This window comes from Pithys albifrons, chromosome 3, assembly GCF_047495875.1.
Source record: "Pithys albifrons albifrons isolate INPA30051 chromosome 3, PitAlb_v1, whole genome shotgun sequence".
NCBI lineage: Eukaryota > Metazoa > Chordata > Aves > Passeriformes > Thamnophilidae > Pithys > Pithys albifrons.
This window is the reverse complement of record NC_092460.1, coordinates 28,134,977-28,149,754: the sequence shown is the minus strand read 5'-3', so window position 1 is coordinate 28,149,754 and position 14,778 is coordinate 28,134,977. Positions and strand designations below refer to the sequence as shown.

General features: G+C 41.6%; 1 protein-coding gene across 2 annotated transcripts in view; it reads right to left on the bottom strand.

The window, feature by feature from the left end:
* Positions 1–707: 707 nt before the first annotated feature.
* CREB3L2 (cAMP responsive element binding protein 3 like 2) overlaps positions 708–14,778 on the bottom strand; it is an 86,771-nt gene continuing 72,700 nt past the window's right edge. For both annotated transcript variants that reach the window (XM_071551156.1, XM_071551158.1), the window contains exons 9-12: positions 10,363–10,462; positions 9,330–9,456; positions 8,438–8,663; positions 708–7,550 (exon numbers count right to left, since the gene is read on the bottom strand). In XM_071551156.1, coding sequence (XP_071407257.1) covers positions 7,475–7,550; positions 8,438–8,663; positions 9,330–9,456; positions 10,363–10,462 — 529 coding nt within the window. In that variant the 3' untranslated portion in view covers positions 708–7,474. The remainder of the gene's footprint in view (positions 7,551–8,437; positions 8,664–9,329; positions 9,457–10,362; positions 10,463–14,778) is intronic.

The window sequence follows — 14,778 nt, the reverse complement described above, 5'->3', positions numbered from 1 at the left end:
TTTCCATGTCTACTCAAAGCAGCAAAGGTCAGCTCTGTCTTTGTGACTGGATACTGTTTGTGGGCTGCTGGGCTTAATACCAATGGCTCACACAGACAGAACAGCTTCTGAATTGCTGGAGAAAGCTCCTGAGCTATCTCAGTGGTGAGTCAGGGTAAGGGAAGGACCTGAGGCCAGCAGAGGGCTCAATCCCTAACAACCAAAGCAGGAAGAGCTCTCTTAAGAGTTCACTTCAATTTGAGCAAGTCCAGTGTAAAGCCAGAGCAGGGAAAGGCCTTACCTTCCAAAGGGCTATTTGGCCCATAGGGATCGAGCTCCAGCATGCCCTAGCAGACTGGTGTCACTGAGCTGAAGCAAGTGCCCTCTTGAGCATCAGCCTTCCTAGATCCCACTTTTATGGGGATAGAATTTAATATTAATGGGGCTGTATTGCAGAGTTGCACTGAGATGTCATTATTAAATGCCATCAGCCTTCACCTAATTTCCACATGTTATTGACAGATATAACTGTCTGCTAATCTCAAAAAGGGAAGGGGCAGTCAGCTGCAGGAAAACCCCACATCACCACTGCTTTTAACCTTCTCTTCTAGCACCATGCTAAAGTATTGGGATTCTGCTATGTTGAAGATGGACACATTGCACAAGCGCCACACTTGGAAAAGCCCAGATCTGTTCCAACAATCAGGAGGAAATCAAACAAGTTGTACTTGCTTTTTCTACAGAAAATATTTATTTGCAAGAAATGGAAAGCATAACATACTTCACTACATACATATTGAGGCTACAAAAGCAAGTAGTCTGTTCTCTCAAAGAATCAGGCAGATGATTTAAAAACGAAAACCAGCAATTTCTTTCCACCCAATGGACATGTTTGCAGTGTTACAATCAGGTGGGACAGTGTCCAGATGACAGCACTTGTACAAAAACAGAGGCCACTGAACACACAGACACACAGTTAAATAGACATGGCAAGAGAACAGATATCTGCAGCGAGAAGAGGCCCCGAAGTTTACCAAGGAGTTTTGGAGGGTGTGCTTTTGCACTGGTATCACCGTCCATGTCATCTTAGATAGTTTTAAATGTTTGCACAAACCCATACTGCATTCACATGAACAGAGGAAAAGGGAAAGATCAGCTTAAGTGCCTTAGGTGTGTCACAGCAGAGTGACTGTCACAAGGTGCTGTTTTGCATGACCCAAGGCAATGGATTTGGCCCTGGATATGTATTTCTCTTCATGAGTGTAACACTAGATAATTTACCCTTGGAAGGCCTAGCGAATCTCAGGAAAACTGTGATGTATTTGCATCAAAGCAAACTGTGAGAGCAAACTGCTTCCCCTCACTGGCATGTCACTGTGTCCAGAGGGCAGTCAGGGCAGTCATGCTCCCAGGAAGGGGGGATCTTTAAGTCCTCTCCCAGAAGACCAGCAAAAGAAATTGTGTTCCCTGAGCTATGAGCTCCCAGGGGCCACCTTTTAAGGCTAACTTACATCACTTAAAAAAAAATGTTTCAAAGCCGTAATTCTGCAGAACAAAAATAATACCAGAATATACAATAAAGCCTAAAGTAATTATTTTTTTTGTACCAAGCCAGAGCTGTCCTACAGGAAAGCCAAACAGTCTATGCATACACACAAAATGACACAGTGCAACAATAACATTCAATCAACAATTAATCATAGCACAGTCTTCAGACAGCAATTCACACAACAGTTTTAAGAGTGCTCAGTGATGTGGAATGTGAACAGGTTTCAGAGAGGAAGGGCTGGACATTCTGTTGCACTCAGCTGAATGTGTTCAGGTAGATGCCTTTATTTAGTGACACTTATTATATTAAGGAAACAACTCTGTATTGTTGATTTCTTTAAATTATTCACCATGCACATGTGCACAGATACACACACACACACACACACACACACACACACACACACACACACACACACACACACTCATTCTTCCTGCTAACTATACAAACGAAGAGAGTAAGATGCCATTGCATCAGCACCATTGAATTAAAATCTGGCATGGCAAAGTCAGATATGAGCAGAATTCTGTTTTTAAAAAAGTATTACCTGCCTTTCCCCCTCTCTCTCTCTCTTCCACTCCCCTCATTATGGACTGCTAAAGTTCAAGAAGATTTTTACCTGCTGTTGGGAGTGGCATATAATATAAAGGTCAGACAGGACTGCATAGGAAAGAGAAAGGGAAATAGGAGTAAAGCTAAAACTAGTGGAGAACTAATGACAAAGGCTATCATTGCTGATTTATGGAATGAAGAACTAGGTTGCCCTGTGATGTCAGGTTCCTTCGCCTGCCCTTTTCTTCACCCCTTCTGTAAGACAGACAACAGTAGGTCTTCAAATCCAGTTTTCCCATGTTCAGTTCTCACCTTTTCAGTTGCACCTCTTGGAGAAAGAGTATGGAGATCAGTTTTAGTACAGACAAGAGATTACTGCTTATAAAGAATATCCACACTCCATTTTAGCATCACAAATTAGAGGTTCCTGCAAGACACTCTCTTTTCCACACAGCAATTCAATTCATATATATATATATATGTACACCTTGGTAAAGCAGAAAAAGGCCTGACATGAAAATGACAAAAGCAAATTGTAATTTCCCTCTGAACCTGGAGTCTCCAAAGGATGCTGATCACCCAAGCAATGAGTATTAACTGGGATCACACCCTCAACATATCTCTGAATGCCCAATGTCATTTTATTGGCCATGAGAAAGCTACAATATTGATTGAATCCTTACATCTTCCTTGTAAAGACATTGCTTAACATGTAAGTCAATTAGTTCATCTTTGCAACCCCCAAAGCTGTTAATCCTTAACAGTATATAGTGCAAACCAGCAACACATCATAGCACTACACTACTTATACAGGCTAGTATAACTTTTGTAGCTACAAAGTCCTGACCTATCATTTCACCTTCAGAACACAAAATGTTCCCTTTTTAATTAGTGACTTGAGAAAGAAATATTTTAGTCACCAAGAGTATAAAAATACTCTGTATTCCTCTGTTCTTAACTGTGTGGGTTTTGTACAATGGCCTATTGGCATTAGCCAGAATCTAGAGCCCAAATACTCAGTGGAAATCCCTCCCAACGTAGCAATTAGGATCATTCTTTTACTTGGCCTACATTCTAAATGTGTCTAGACAGAATTTACCACTGATAGTTTGGGGGGATGGCAGCAGAAAGGTGGGTTGGTTTCTTTAGCAGGAAAAAAAGTTTGTAAAATAATTTTTATTCTATATTAGAAAAAACAAGAATACATCGACATAGTGTTACACAGAGATATGGAAGAGGTCCCCCGTCAGTACAAATCAGACCTGCAGCCCCCAAGAGCAATATGTGAGAAACGTGCTGCACTGTATCAGGTGGGATCTGGCCTAAGAACCTCAGTCTAATCCATTAGTCTGTGTTGCTGAAATATATTGCATGGTACAGACGCAATAAAAGAAATGCAGCAAAGAACTATAAATAGCCCAGGGGAAAAAAAACTAACATTATCTACACACTGATAACAAGGTTAGAAACAGCACATGCCCTGTGCTTGATATTTAAAAAAATATATAGATATAAAATAATGCCCTACTTTCATTCATAGCTTATCTCCCTAGAAGCAGAGACCTGACAGATCTAGACATGCTTTAAAGCTCTAGGCCAAAAGGTAAGTTTACTAGTGTGTATAGAATTGTGCTGACAAACAGCATATTGTTACAGCTGAGGACTCCAAGTATCACTCAAGGCCTCTACTGGAAATGAAAATTAAGTAGCACATTAGGTCTTTGCTTACCACATCCATACACACAGGTTATTCTACAGCACCAAGTCACTGATCACTGGCAAAAGCACACTGGCAGAAGGCTAAGAACTCAAGTAATAGAGCTGAGCTAATTAAAAGCACTTACACTGGCATCGTCCCTGAACACATCTTACCACTCCTTCCTTAGCCCTTAACACAGAGCACATAAGCTGCCTCTCCACATGGTGTGCAGTGCATCAACATTCACACTGGGGTCATCCCTGGGCTGCTGATGGCAGTGCAAGGGCACTGTCCTGCCTCCTCCATCCCCCTGCTGGGTACATAACATAGGCACAAACTACCTCTGGAGACAGTGAGGTCCTTGCTGCTCAACAGCCTGTGAGGATGTCATGACAGGGGATTCCTTGGTCCCTCATATCATATTTCCCCTCACAGCAGAGAAACCTGTTCTATTAAGGCCCCTGAAGAAAAATTATCACAAACATACCCAAGTAAAGTAAAGGTTTTCCTTATTATAAAGAAGCAACATGTAATACAACAAATCCCCAAGCAATGCGTGTGCTAGGTCAAGAGATTCCCCAAAAGAGTACCTAAAAATAACTTAAAGGATTACACGAATTAAGATTCTAGAAATAGAATAGAAATAGATTAACAAACATTTGCAAGAAAATCAGTATGGCCATACTGGCTTGGATGAGTTAGTACAGAGGCCTTACCCAGACTGTGGCCATTTAAAATGCTCTGGATGAAAACATGACTACCTCCCACCCAGATTTGAACCTACATGACCAAATAAAACAAACAAAAAAAAAGGGCAAAGTTTTAATGGTGGCAAGAGAAGCATATTTTGGAGAGGAGGGGCTGTTTCGGTTGTGAAAAATCATCTGTCCTCTTAGTACTGAGAATTAATTCCCTTTTGGTTTTAACACAGTGAAGTCAGCTGCATCTGCAGTGGGAGGTGACCCATTTAACTGGTCATGGGCACGAGCTCAAGCAGAGCAGCCTCCTGCTTATGCACTAAACAAACTGCAAGCCTAAACTGGTGTTGTGCTTCATAGCTTGGAACACCTTTTGCAGAACATTTAACCACTGAGTTGCCCTCAGAGGTGGCAAACCATGGGTGCTCTGGAAAAAAAAAAAGACCATTAAAGGAATTTTCTAAACAATGACTTTGCCCACTGACCAGCCATATGGCAATGGAAAGGTCAGTCCCAGCTTTCTCCTGTCACTTTGCTGACCTCAAGTGGCTGAGCAATGCAGCCATCCCTTGTGGCACCCACCAGTGGTCACTGTTGATGTGAAGCTTTAAACCACTCAAAAAGAAAAAAAAAAACTGTTGGTAGATACTGGAATGAGTCAGAGGACCCAGCAGGATCACTGTGAAGGCAGATAGAGTTTAGTACCGAGATTGACCCATGCCAAGAAGGGAACACTTGCAACACAGGCTACAACAGCATTTCTCTTCTCACTGTCACCTCGAGTAAAATACTAAAAAGGCACTTGCATAGAAGAATAGGGCATTATTACCTAGAAAGCACACCTGTACACCAAAATTCATTACTAGCTCATGGAGTCAGGCAAATGTTTCACTGCCACTAATGTGAAACACCTTCTTAAAATGACACAATGGGAACTGATCCACAGTTCCCTGTGATTCATCAAATTCTTTCCATTCATTTCTTGACTTTTGAGTCAGGCCTGAGGGTGGCAAATAGGATGCCAAAGGAAGAAAGTCTAAAGACAATGAAGAACAAAAAAGGAGCTGGTGTGATAGCTGCTGTATTAAAATACAAATCCAGTATTTTACAAAATAGAATACTTGCAGGAAATATCTACTGTACATAGTAAAAAATTACTTGTAAGGCTAGGTTAGTTTTTCCCTTATTTATCACTAGGAAAAAATAAAAAAAAAAAGAGCTTCAAATTCTTTTTTTTTAATTGACTTCTTCTGGTAAACTGTAAAGTAGCTATGCTAGCCTGCTGAATTAGGATTTTCACACTAAATCCAACTCAATGGAGCCCGAGTGCCCTTCTGTAGGAACCAGATAAAACCCAGCTCAAATCCTGGAGTAAGTTCAACTTTGCCACTGCAAGGACAAATTGCAGGAAGCACAGCTCCAGCAAAGGCCTGACCAGAGTACTGAAAGAGAGAGGACACTTAAAAGACAACAATGACATGGGATAGGGAGGAAACAAAGCAGGGAGCAGAGTACTGGACCAGGATCAGACCTGAACGCTGCTCTCGGCTTTTCCACTGAACTTAGGCCAGTCACTTCACCTCCCTATATGCTCATCTCATCTCCCTTTTCACAGGTCTCCTGCCTACATAATTAACTCAGAGACTGCCCTGCCATACAATTAATACAGTATCTACCACCTCTAGGCCCAGACTGTGCCTAGCTGGGGCTACCTATACCCCTGTCTTTTCAACAAAGCAGTTGGTCTAAGAACACATCTCTGGAAGAGAAGGTAAGAGGAAAATAAGACACATGGCTTTAATTTAACAATTCAAGTTTAAGGGGAGGGAATGGGTGTTCAGTGATATTTGTGTGTTTGATTTTAGAGTTTGCCCAGATAACTTGCGGGGTAGGGAAGCTCAATTCTCTTCATTGCAACTGCCTGAACAAAATTTTGCAAAGCTAATAAATACTATTTACAACAATAATAGGAAGATGGCAAGCAAAAGAAAACACAAGACAATCTGAAACTGGGTCTACATAGGAAATTCCATCAATGTATCTAGAAGCCAATAAATTAAATCCGTATTGTCCTCTCAAGAGGCACTTCTGGTTTAAGCCTCACATTGATTCAGTTTTTGGGAAGGAACTGATGTAAGCTAAATAGATTAGCCTTAAGCAGACTAAAGGGCATCCATCTAAAACATTGCATAAATTTAACAAAACCTTTCTAAACAGATTTAGTTAAATTAGTGTAATTCTCCCACATAAACTGTGACAAGACAGTGACTGATCTTTGTGCAATTTCTCAAGGGTGGAAGCAGGGAAGCCTACCAGGACTGCTTTCAACACACAGAGAAACCTACCCCACTAAACAGTGAAGAGGTTGGAGGGGAGAAGAGACAGAGCTAGGGGAGGACAATTCAGCAGCATCATTGCCCACCCTCTCCTGACCGTGCTGTGAGCTCAGCAGTCTCAGGGCCCCTTCTTGTCCCTTCAGAAGCCACACACACGCTTCTCAATCCCCACAAAAGGCTCAAGTGCTGTAGACCAGTAGGCACAGAGCTGTGATTAGATTCTGAGCACCATCATGCTGCATCTCCTCTCTCTCTCTCATTACCTTCTCCCAAGAGAACCATCACCCACATGCTCCCACTGGTTTTGCATATTTCACTCTTCTACAGAATGCCTTTGTGCTCAGATCAGGCTGTGTGCACATCCATGCACACACACACACCAGTCACTGGCACACTGCTGGCATCATCTGCCATCACAATTCAATCCTGCCCTTGGAGTATTAGACAGGAAAGGAATAAAAGCAAAGACAGGGACTGTGTGCGAAGTGAGAAAGGGAGTTACAAAGACGAGATGCCATCTGTAGTCACAGCCTAACGAGTCAATACAGAAGTTGAACTCCCTCTCTTTTGTACTTTGGTTCACTGAGGATGACGAGTCAGGGGAACTTTGGTTGAAAATATGTGGGAAAAAGGGAAGTCAAGAAAAAAGGCCTTTTTATTCTTAAGAGGTGGCATTGACTCTTCTATCTATTTCAATTATCTTCAGTGTTTCATTTCCTTCTAGTTCCGAGTTGACTCTGCAGGGAACAAAAAAACCAAAACAACACAGGTTAACATCAATAGTTACTTTTAAAAGTGCATATCCTGCTAGAATTGGCTAATGCTAAAAAGACACTCAGTATTCACCAGGTACTTGTCAGCTGGAGTCTGGTAACACAGAGAATTAGTCATCTCCTTGGCTGTAGGCATAACTTTGACACAAGTGCTCAGAAATCATGCTTGGCATGATGCAGCTCATTTGAGCCCTCAGAATAGCATGCTGCCAAACAAAACCCCTCTCTCCACTGTTTGGTGTGCTTGCTACTGCTTGGTAGCAGAGACCAAGACCTGGGCCAACAAGACAGTGGCAGGACAAGAAAAAGGTGCAGTGGAAAGAAAATTGCATGTACATATCTAAAGCAGTGAATCTCTCACTTTTCAGAGGCCTCAAAAACCTAGATTTAAGTTGAAAAAAAGTGAAGGAAATCAGTGTAGGAACTTAAGTAGCCAGAAAATTTTATATGTAAGTCTCTCTGAGTCCTGCAAACTTCCTACAGTAATGTTTTAGTAAGATCACTGCTGTGAGAAGCTCCAGCTCTTCACACCCTAACCTCATAGAAAGCCCAATGAGTCATAACTTCACACTTCCACACAAGTGGTAAAAGCTTATTCCTTTAGGAGACACACAAGTAAGTGCTCAAAGAAGTGGGCAGGCAAAACTAACAGGCTTAGAGGGTTTCTGGCAGAAGTAATTCGGTAGCTGTCCTACAATACTGTAGCAACCATTCTCCACTGTAACGATGACTTTGCCTACAGGCTCTCCAGAAAAACCAAACTTACTTCATGTTTTGTCTTACTTCTGGCCTTCAGGCACAAATGTCAGTGACAGAACACCGGTATGACAAGCAGCCTACGCTGCACTCACCTGTGTTGCTGCAAGCCCAGCAGCACTGATTTCTCTAGCCTTGTCTCATTGGCTATTGTGAACTGCATGACATCATCCTGCTGTGTCCCTGACACAGCTTCCAGGGACAGCGTTGTGTACTTAGAGGTGTCTGTTTGCCTGTCACTGCGATCTGCAAAGGAGATTGGGCTTGAGGATTCCTCCAGTTGGTGAGGCTCTTCATAAATTAGCAGACTCCTTGACCTCACTACATGCAAAGAGAGAATGCAAAAGGACATCAGAAACAGGCAGCTAAGAGAACAGCTCTGGTTATTTCAGGAAATGGAAACTGCAGAGCAAAGCTAGAGGTGAAAAAGGCTTTTCTTTTAATAGTGATTAACTGTCAACTTGATAGCTGAAGAAAGAAACACCAGGAATGCTCCAGGTAGGGATCAAAAAGCTCTAAATTATTAACAAAACAAGAACAAAATTAAATAATTACTCTGATTATATACTGGTTCATTATGGGTATGTAATACTAACAGTTTCCTGCTCAGTCCTCAGAGTCTTTGTTGACATTGGCACCAACTGACAGCAGTTGTGCATTTTAACAGTATGAACGTTTCTTACTGAATAGAAACCCTGCTTCCTTTCACAGATCACCAGCTTTAGTTCCACAGAGGCAAAAATTCTTTAAACAGAAGTACCAAGCTGGCTAGTGGAGAAAAGGCTTTGCCCATGTTTATGAGGTCTGCTGCCATCAGCATAGTTTACCAAGCTATCCTTCTTTGAAAAACACGGGTATATATAAAAAAAAGTGCAGTTAAGACAAAGAAAAGGAAGAGGTGCTTGAGGAGAGGTTAGGAATGAGGGTGGAAAACAAATGCCAAAGTACAACCAAGCATGGAGAAAGACTGGAATGGCTGTCACTTACCAATGGAATCTGTGTAGGACTCTGGTGAGGAATGCTGCCTGGGCAACACCATCTTCGTAGCAGAAGGATATGGCCCATAGCTCTGAGAGAAGCTGCCAAAAACTACTGCAAAGCACAGCACCACCATCTGGCAAAGGGAGGATGCAGAAGAGGTAAGTGCACTAGCTCTTGAGCTATGTGTGCACATCAGAACTGACACTTTATCAAAACAAACCATTTGAGGCCATTTTCACCACTGCATAAAGGGTCTCTTAGCAAAGGCACATACACAATAACAATTCAGTGTTTTAAAGGCACATTTCAAAACTGGAGTTTGTTTTCTACATCTGCCACCATTCTGACTAGTTGTCTTACTTACAAAGCTGAAAAGCAGGTAAAGCTGCCATGTGTGTTTTACAGATAATGTCAGGAATTTCCTGACAGGTTATTTCTGCTGCTGGCCCATCTCATTTCAAGTGACAGTGAGCCTAGCAGATTAGGAGAACAGCTTAGGCCTTGTAAATAATTTCCATCAATTTATACCACTTTAGGTATAAAGGGAACTTGCTAGTTCAGTGTAAAGAGGGGAAAGGGAAATGTTTCATTCTACTCATTTTCTTACCTTGACTATTATTACTGAAATAGGACAGAGGTAGATTTACAGCCTCAGTCACATTTTGATTTGGTTGAGCAAGCTTATTTTCACTGGTATCAAAAGAGCAGAGAATCAAGAGTCACCTTCATTTTCATTTTACAACCCCAGACACCATTTCCCATATGAAATACTGCAGTAAATAATGAAGTGGGTCATTCAGAGGAGCAGTGCTCCTTCCTTCATCACGGCAGCACCCAACCCAAGCACAGGCCCAGTCTTCTTCAGAATTTAGTGCCTTCCCAAGTCTCACCTACCTCAAAATTAATTGTCAAACCATGAAAAGGAGTTTCCCAAGCTGCAAATTTGCAACTTAGATGCTTTGCAGAGGAAAGGATGTGCCTTTGAGCAGGGGAAAGAGATCCTCATTCCCTTCCAACTCCCAGCATTAGGGACACTCACCATAAGACAGGTCCCTGTCTGTGTGCTAGCTGCCTTACACGAACGGGACACTTTGCCAGCAACCATGGCTTGGAGTCTCTGCAGCTGCTGCAGAAGTGTTCTGGAAAGCAAAGACAACAGACAGACATCACACACACTGACCTTGTTGTTCGTTAAATAGCTTTGTGTTTCAAATTCCACACCTGGCAATAACACAGCATTTATGATAAGGCAGAGATAATTAAAGTCCTCTCCTTGAAATTACTAACAAGCAATGGTTTTAATTTTACTAAGTTTTTGCATGTATTAGTGCTGGAACTTTCAAGATGATCTTTTGGGTTTCCCTCAACTAATGTCCCTGAACAATTACTTCTTCAGTACTTTCAGAAAGCTCTCATAAATAAATTGTGTTTTCAGTGTTTCTACAAGAAATGGCTCCGGTAAGCACATTAACATCTGAACCTGCTCTACAGACAAATGATCAAATGCACATACAACCCAACTCTACGTCATGAATTCAGGAGGAGTTTTGCCATAATTTTTAAAGACACAGAAGTTTATAATTGCTCTAGTTGGTGCTCAAGGAACCTCCTTTTTCCAGCCAGTTCAGTGATTTGGACGACATGCTGGACTCTTTTTAAAGAGAAGGCCTTAAAACTGGACATAGGCAGAGACTTCATTTCTCAAATTCATTTACCAAATAAAACACTTTATTGCTATTTGCTAAATCCTCCAGGGGCCGACAAAAACTGCAGACACTTCAAGTGGCTACTCTGACTGTGTCTTTCAGAGGTCCCAACCACAATGACAATTCTCTTGTGGCAGAAGCGAACAGTCCCAGACCAGCAGGGTATTACTCTGTCTTTCTGGCTGATTTTTTTCTGCTGTAGCATCAATTACTACAGTTGGAATACTAGTCACTTAAAGGGGAAATGATCTCAAAGTATGATTGATACAGGCACAGCAGTTTTCATTGAAGTGTTTTAACAGACAGGGAGCAAACCAAATGTCTGTCCTCAACACAAACATACTACAATTTTGTACCAAGTTCTTAAATTTCCTGTTTGTTTCCAACTTTACTTTTCACTTCCCCTGTAAGTTTCATAATCTATTGTAGAGAATACTCAAACAAAACTTCAGGCAACAGTTTTGGAAACTGTGACGTCAAACACTAAAGCAAGAGGTGAGGTCAGGATGTTAGAGAAAATAGAAGGATTATTTTGAGATAGAACAGGCTAAAAGCTAATTGTAGGACAGACCCAGAGGTGCCTTCACAGCTCAATATACACTGGTCTGCCTATTATCATAGATTTTTTTAACCATCAATGCTCATTGCTAATTAGGGTTTAATGAATTCAAGGACTTCAGGAATACATTCTGAAATGAGCACAAGACATTCTCACAGCACAGATTTATCTGGGCCAGCAGATCCTCCTCAACTTATTAAGGAAGGACGTCTTGCTCCCCTTGGAGCAGTGAGCGAAGCCGGGTGGGCGGCACTGCACGGCAGGCCCAGAGCCGGGGGCAACACTGGCAGCGGCTCCGGACGCCACAGTTTCTAAAGCAACAGAGGCCAGCCCAAGGGCCATCAGGGACGGGACCGTTCCCTTAAGAGCCAGCATGGCCCCGACAAAGAGGACCAAAGAAGCTGTGCTCAAGGCCAGTGCTACAGCAATAGCAGAGGCCAGCATGGACCCAGGGTCAGCACCTACAGCTGAGACCTTGCCCAGACCGACAGCGGGAGGGCCGTGGGTGACCCTTTCCTTTCTAACCCTGTTGCTAACGATTCCTACCTGCCTCGGCGAGCAAGCAGAGAATTTAAACACCTTGTCCTGGAATACAGGACTCCCCAGCAAGCAGGCAAGCAGCCTGATCATCTCGACTGCCTTGTCCAAGTGTGCAAAATTTCTAATTGCAGAAAAAGGGGGGCGAGTTCCTCTACCCCCGAGAGCATTTCCAGCATTTTCCCTCTACCCCTGCCATCAAGACCGAAAAGGGGGGAGCAAAAGAGTGATAGTGTCACTGTGTTACAAGCTGCCTTAACAAACTCAGTTCATTCCAACTTAGATATATGTTAAAGCACTAATTTAAGTTTAAAGAATCTTTATCTTAAGCTTAAAGATTCTGTCTGTGTTTGCAATTTTCTCATTTCCAATTTTAGAGAAGCCTCAACACCTGATACACCGAGACAGATTGGCAAAGCAAAACCAAAACTTTCTGTGATAGTCTCTGTGTTCTGAGTTTGCTCTGAGCTGCTCCAGCTTGTAGCATGTCTGTCTCAGCATAGCTCTGAGGCTGCTGAAAACTAGGACCAGTATCATACTGGTGCAAAATCAATCAATAGTTGCCACCTATGTATTTTTGCTTTTAATGTAACTAATCATCTGCTGTGAGAATATGATTATTTGCAGACAACCAAAGAAGTCTGTCACCACCAGACCTGAAAGACATGCCTCTCAAAAATCCAATCTGAGAGCAAAGTTGATGAAAACATCATTGTGCAAGCATTGTGTAGAACAACTGTATCTTCTCTTTAATTGCTGTTACATGTAAGAAAAATTTCTCTAAACCTGGTTTGAAAATTCTACACGGGGGTTGTATGATTGTAACTTCAAATTTGTTTCTTTTGAGTTTGTCTCTAACGTCTTATCATCTAGTGTCTGTTACAGTGTGTGAAGCACTGAGCCTCGCAAAAGAAAAGCAGAACAAGTTCTGTGTGTCCTGTGTTACAAGACAAGCAAGTGACTGAGTCACAACGGTGCAGCTGAAAGATTAAAAGAACTGATTTAGTGGACTGTCTCATGAACATTGAGTTACATCTAAGCCTGCAATCTTTGAAATGAACTGGTAACATCATAGCTGAATAGCTTGTTTAAGTCATCTAAGTGATGCTTGTACCCTGTTTTAGCTTAATCAAGTGAATTTCAATCTTGTCCTAAAAACTTTTTCATGCTCTTATGCCTCTTGGATTTCTTTCAGCAAATTGATCTTTTAGAGACCCGTATTATGGCTCACAATATGTGAAGATGCCATTGTTATTTAATATGCTAACATATACAATTTAGCAGTGAAAATGCTTTTATACACGGAGGCAAGGAGCTCCTGCACAGCTACTCCGTGAGGTGGAGAGGACTGACTGTAGTCAAGGCAGGCTGTGGCAGGATGGTCTGACCTCGATGGGGCCTGAAATACACTCAGAGGATGCAAACACTCTGTGAAGAGCAATTAGTAGTGCCAAGATGATGTTTGGTGTTGCAGAAACTCCAGACACACCTTGGTAGTGGAAAGCTCCTGATGGGCCCGTGTATTCATGGCTAGCAGTCAACCCTTTCATGTTATAAAAGCTGAATCTGCTTTTTGTATTGTCAAAATGCGAGAATTCTCAAGGTCGAGATTCCTTTAAAAATTGCCTGGGATTTGCAAAATTGCACATTCCTAAAACTCAAATTAGCAAAATTTGTGAAGAGATACGAGAGACATAAGACATCTTACATACCCAAGCCTTTCCTATAGCAAAGGCAGAAAAACAACAGTTTCATTGATTCCTCATATTCACATAAGAAAATTTAGTTTGCAAAATTATTAAATGGTCTAGATTTCCTTTTACTTTGCAGAAACTTCAAAAGCCCATGGACATTCCTGTTCCAGACTGAGAATTGTTGAAAGATGGGACACTGACATCTGCATGCTGACTAGAGAGAGTCATCTCAAGTACTGTCAACTAACTACACCACAGTCAAAGACAGAACTGTACCCCTGTAATACAGACTCCAGGACCACTTCAAAGATTAACAACCTGATGTCATCCTAAAAGACAAAAGAGACTGCTTTCTTTGCATAGCAGGTTTCCTGGACTTACTGCAGGACAGAAGTCCTCTGCCCCTAGAACAAAGGCAACAAAGACTATTACTTTCTTAAAGTACTTTTTGTATGTATTGTTTGCATTGCTACTAACCATGAATTAGGTTAGGAACTAAAATTTGTAATTGCATTTGGCTTTAGCTGAAACACCAAAAATATTGCTAAATTTGCATTATGAATTTAGCTGAAATTTAAAAACAGAACTTGCATGTGACCCTAGTCACATATCTAAAATCCTTCAAAAACTGACTGCTGTATTTGTATTCAAATACCAGCAATTGAAGATGAAAGAAGCAATTAGCCCTAATTGGCATTTTGATGAATGAAACAAACTTTGAAAAATCCTATGGAATTCCAGAGACCTGGAGATTCCATCTCTAAAAGTAAGTCAATGGAAAAACACTGTCATTGAAATTATCCAAAATCAGACCTCAGATGCTATTGCAACTTCAGAAAAGTCCATAGTTTGTCTCATGTAGTACCACAAATCAAGTAACTCTTGGAAAGTTTCCACAAACCTACTTCATGGTTACTGAACCTAACCAACTGTTTAGTTATGTTTATCATTAGTGTTTT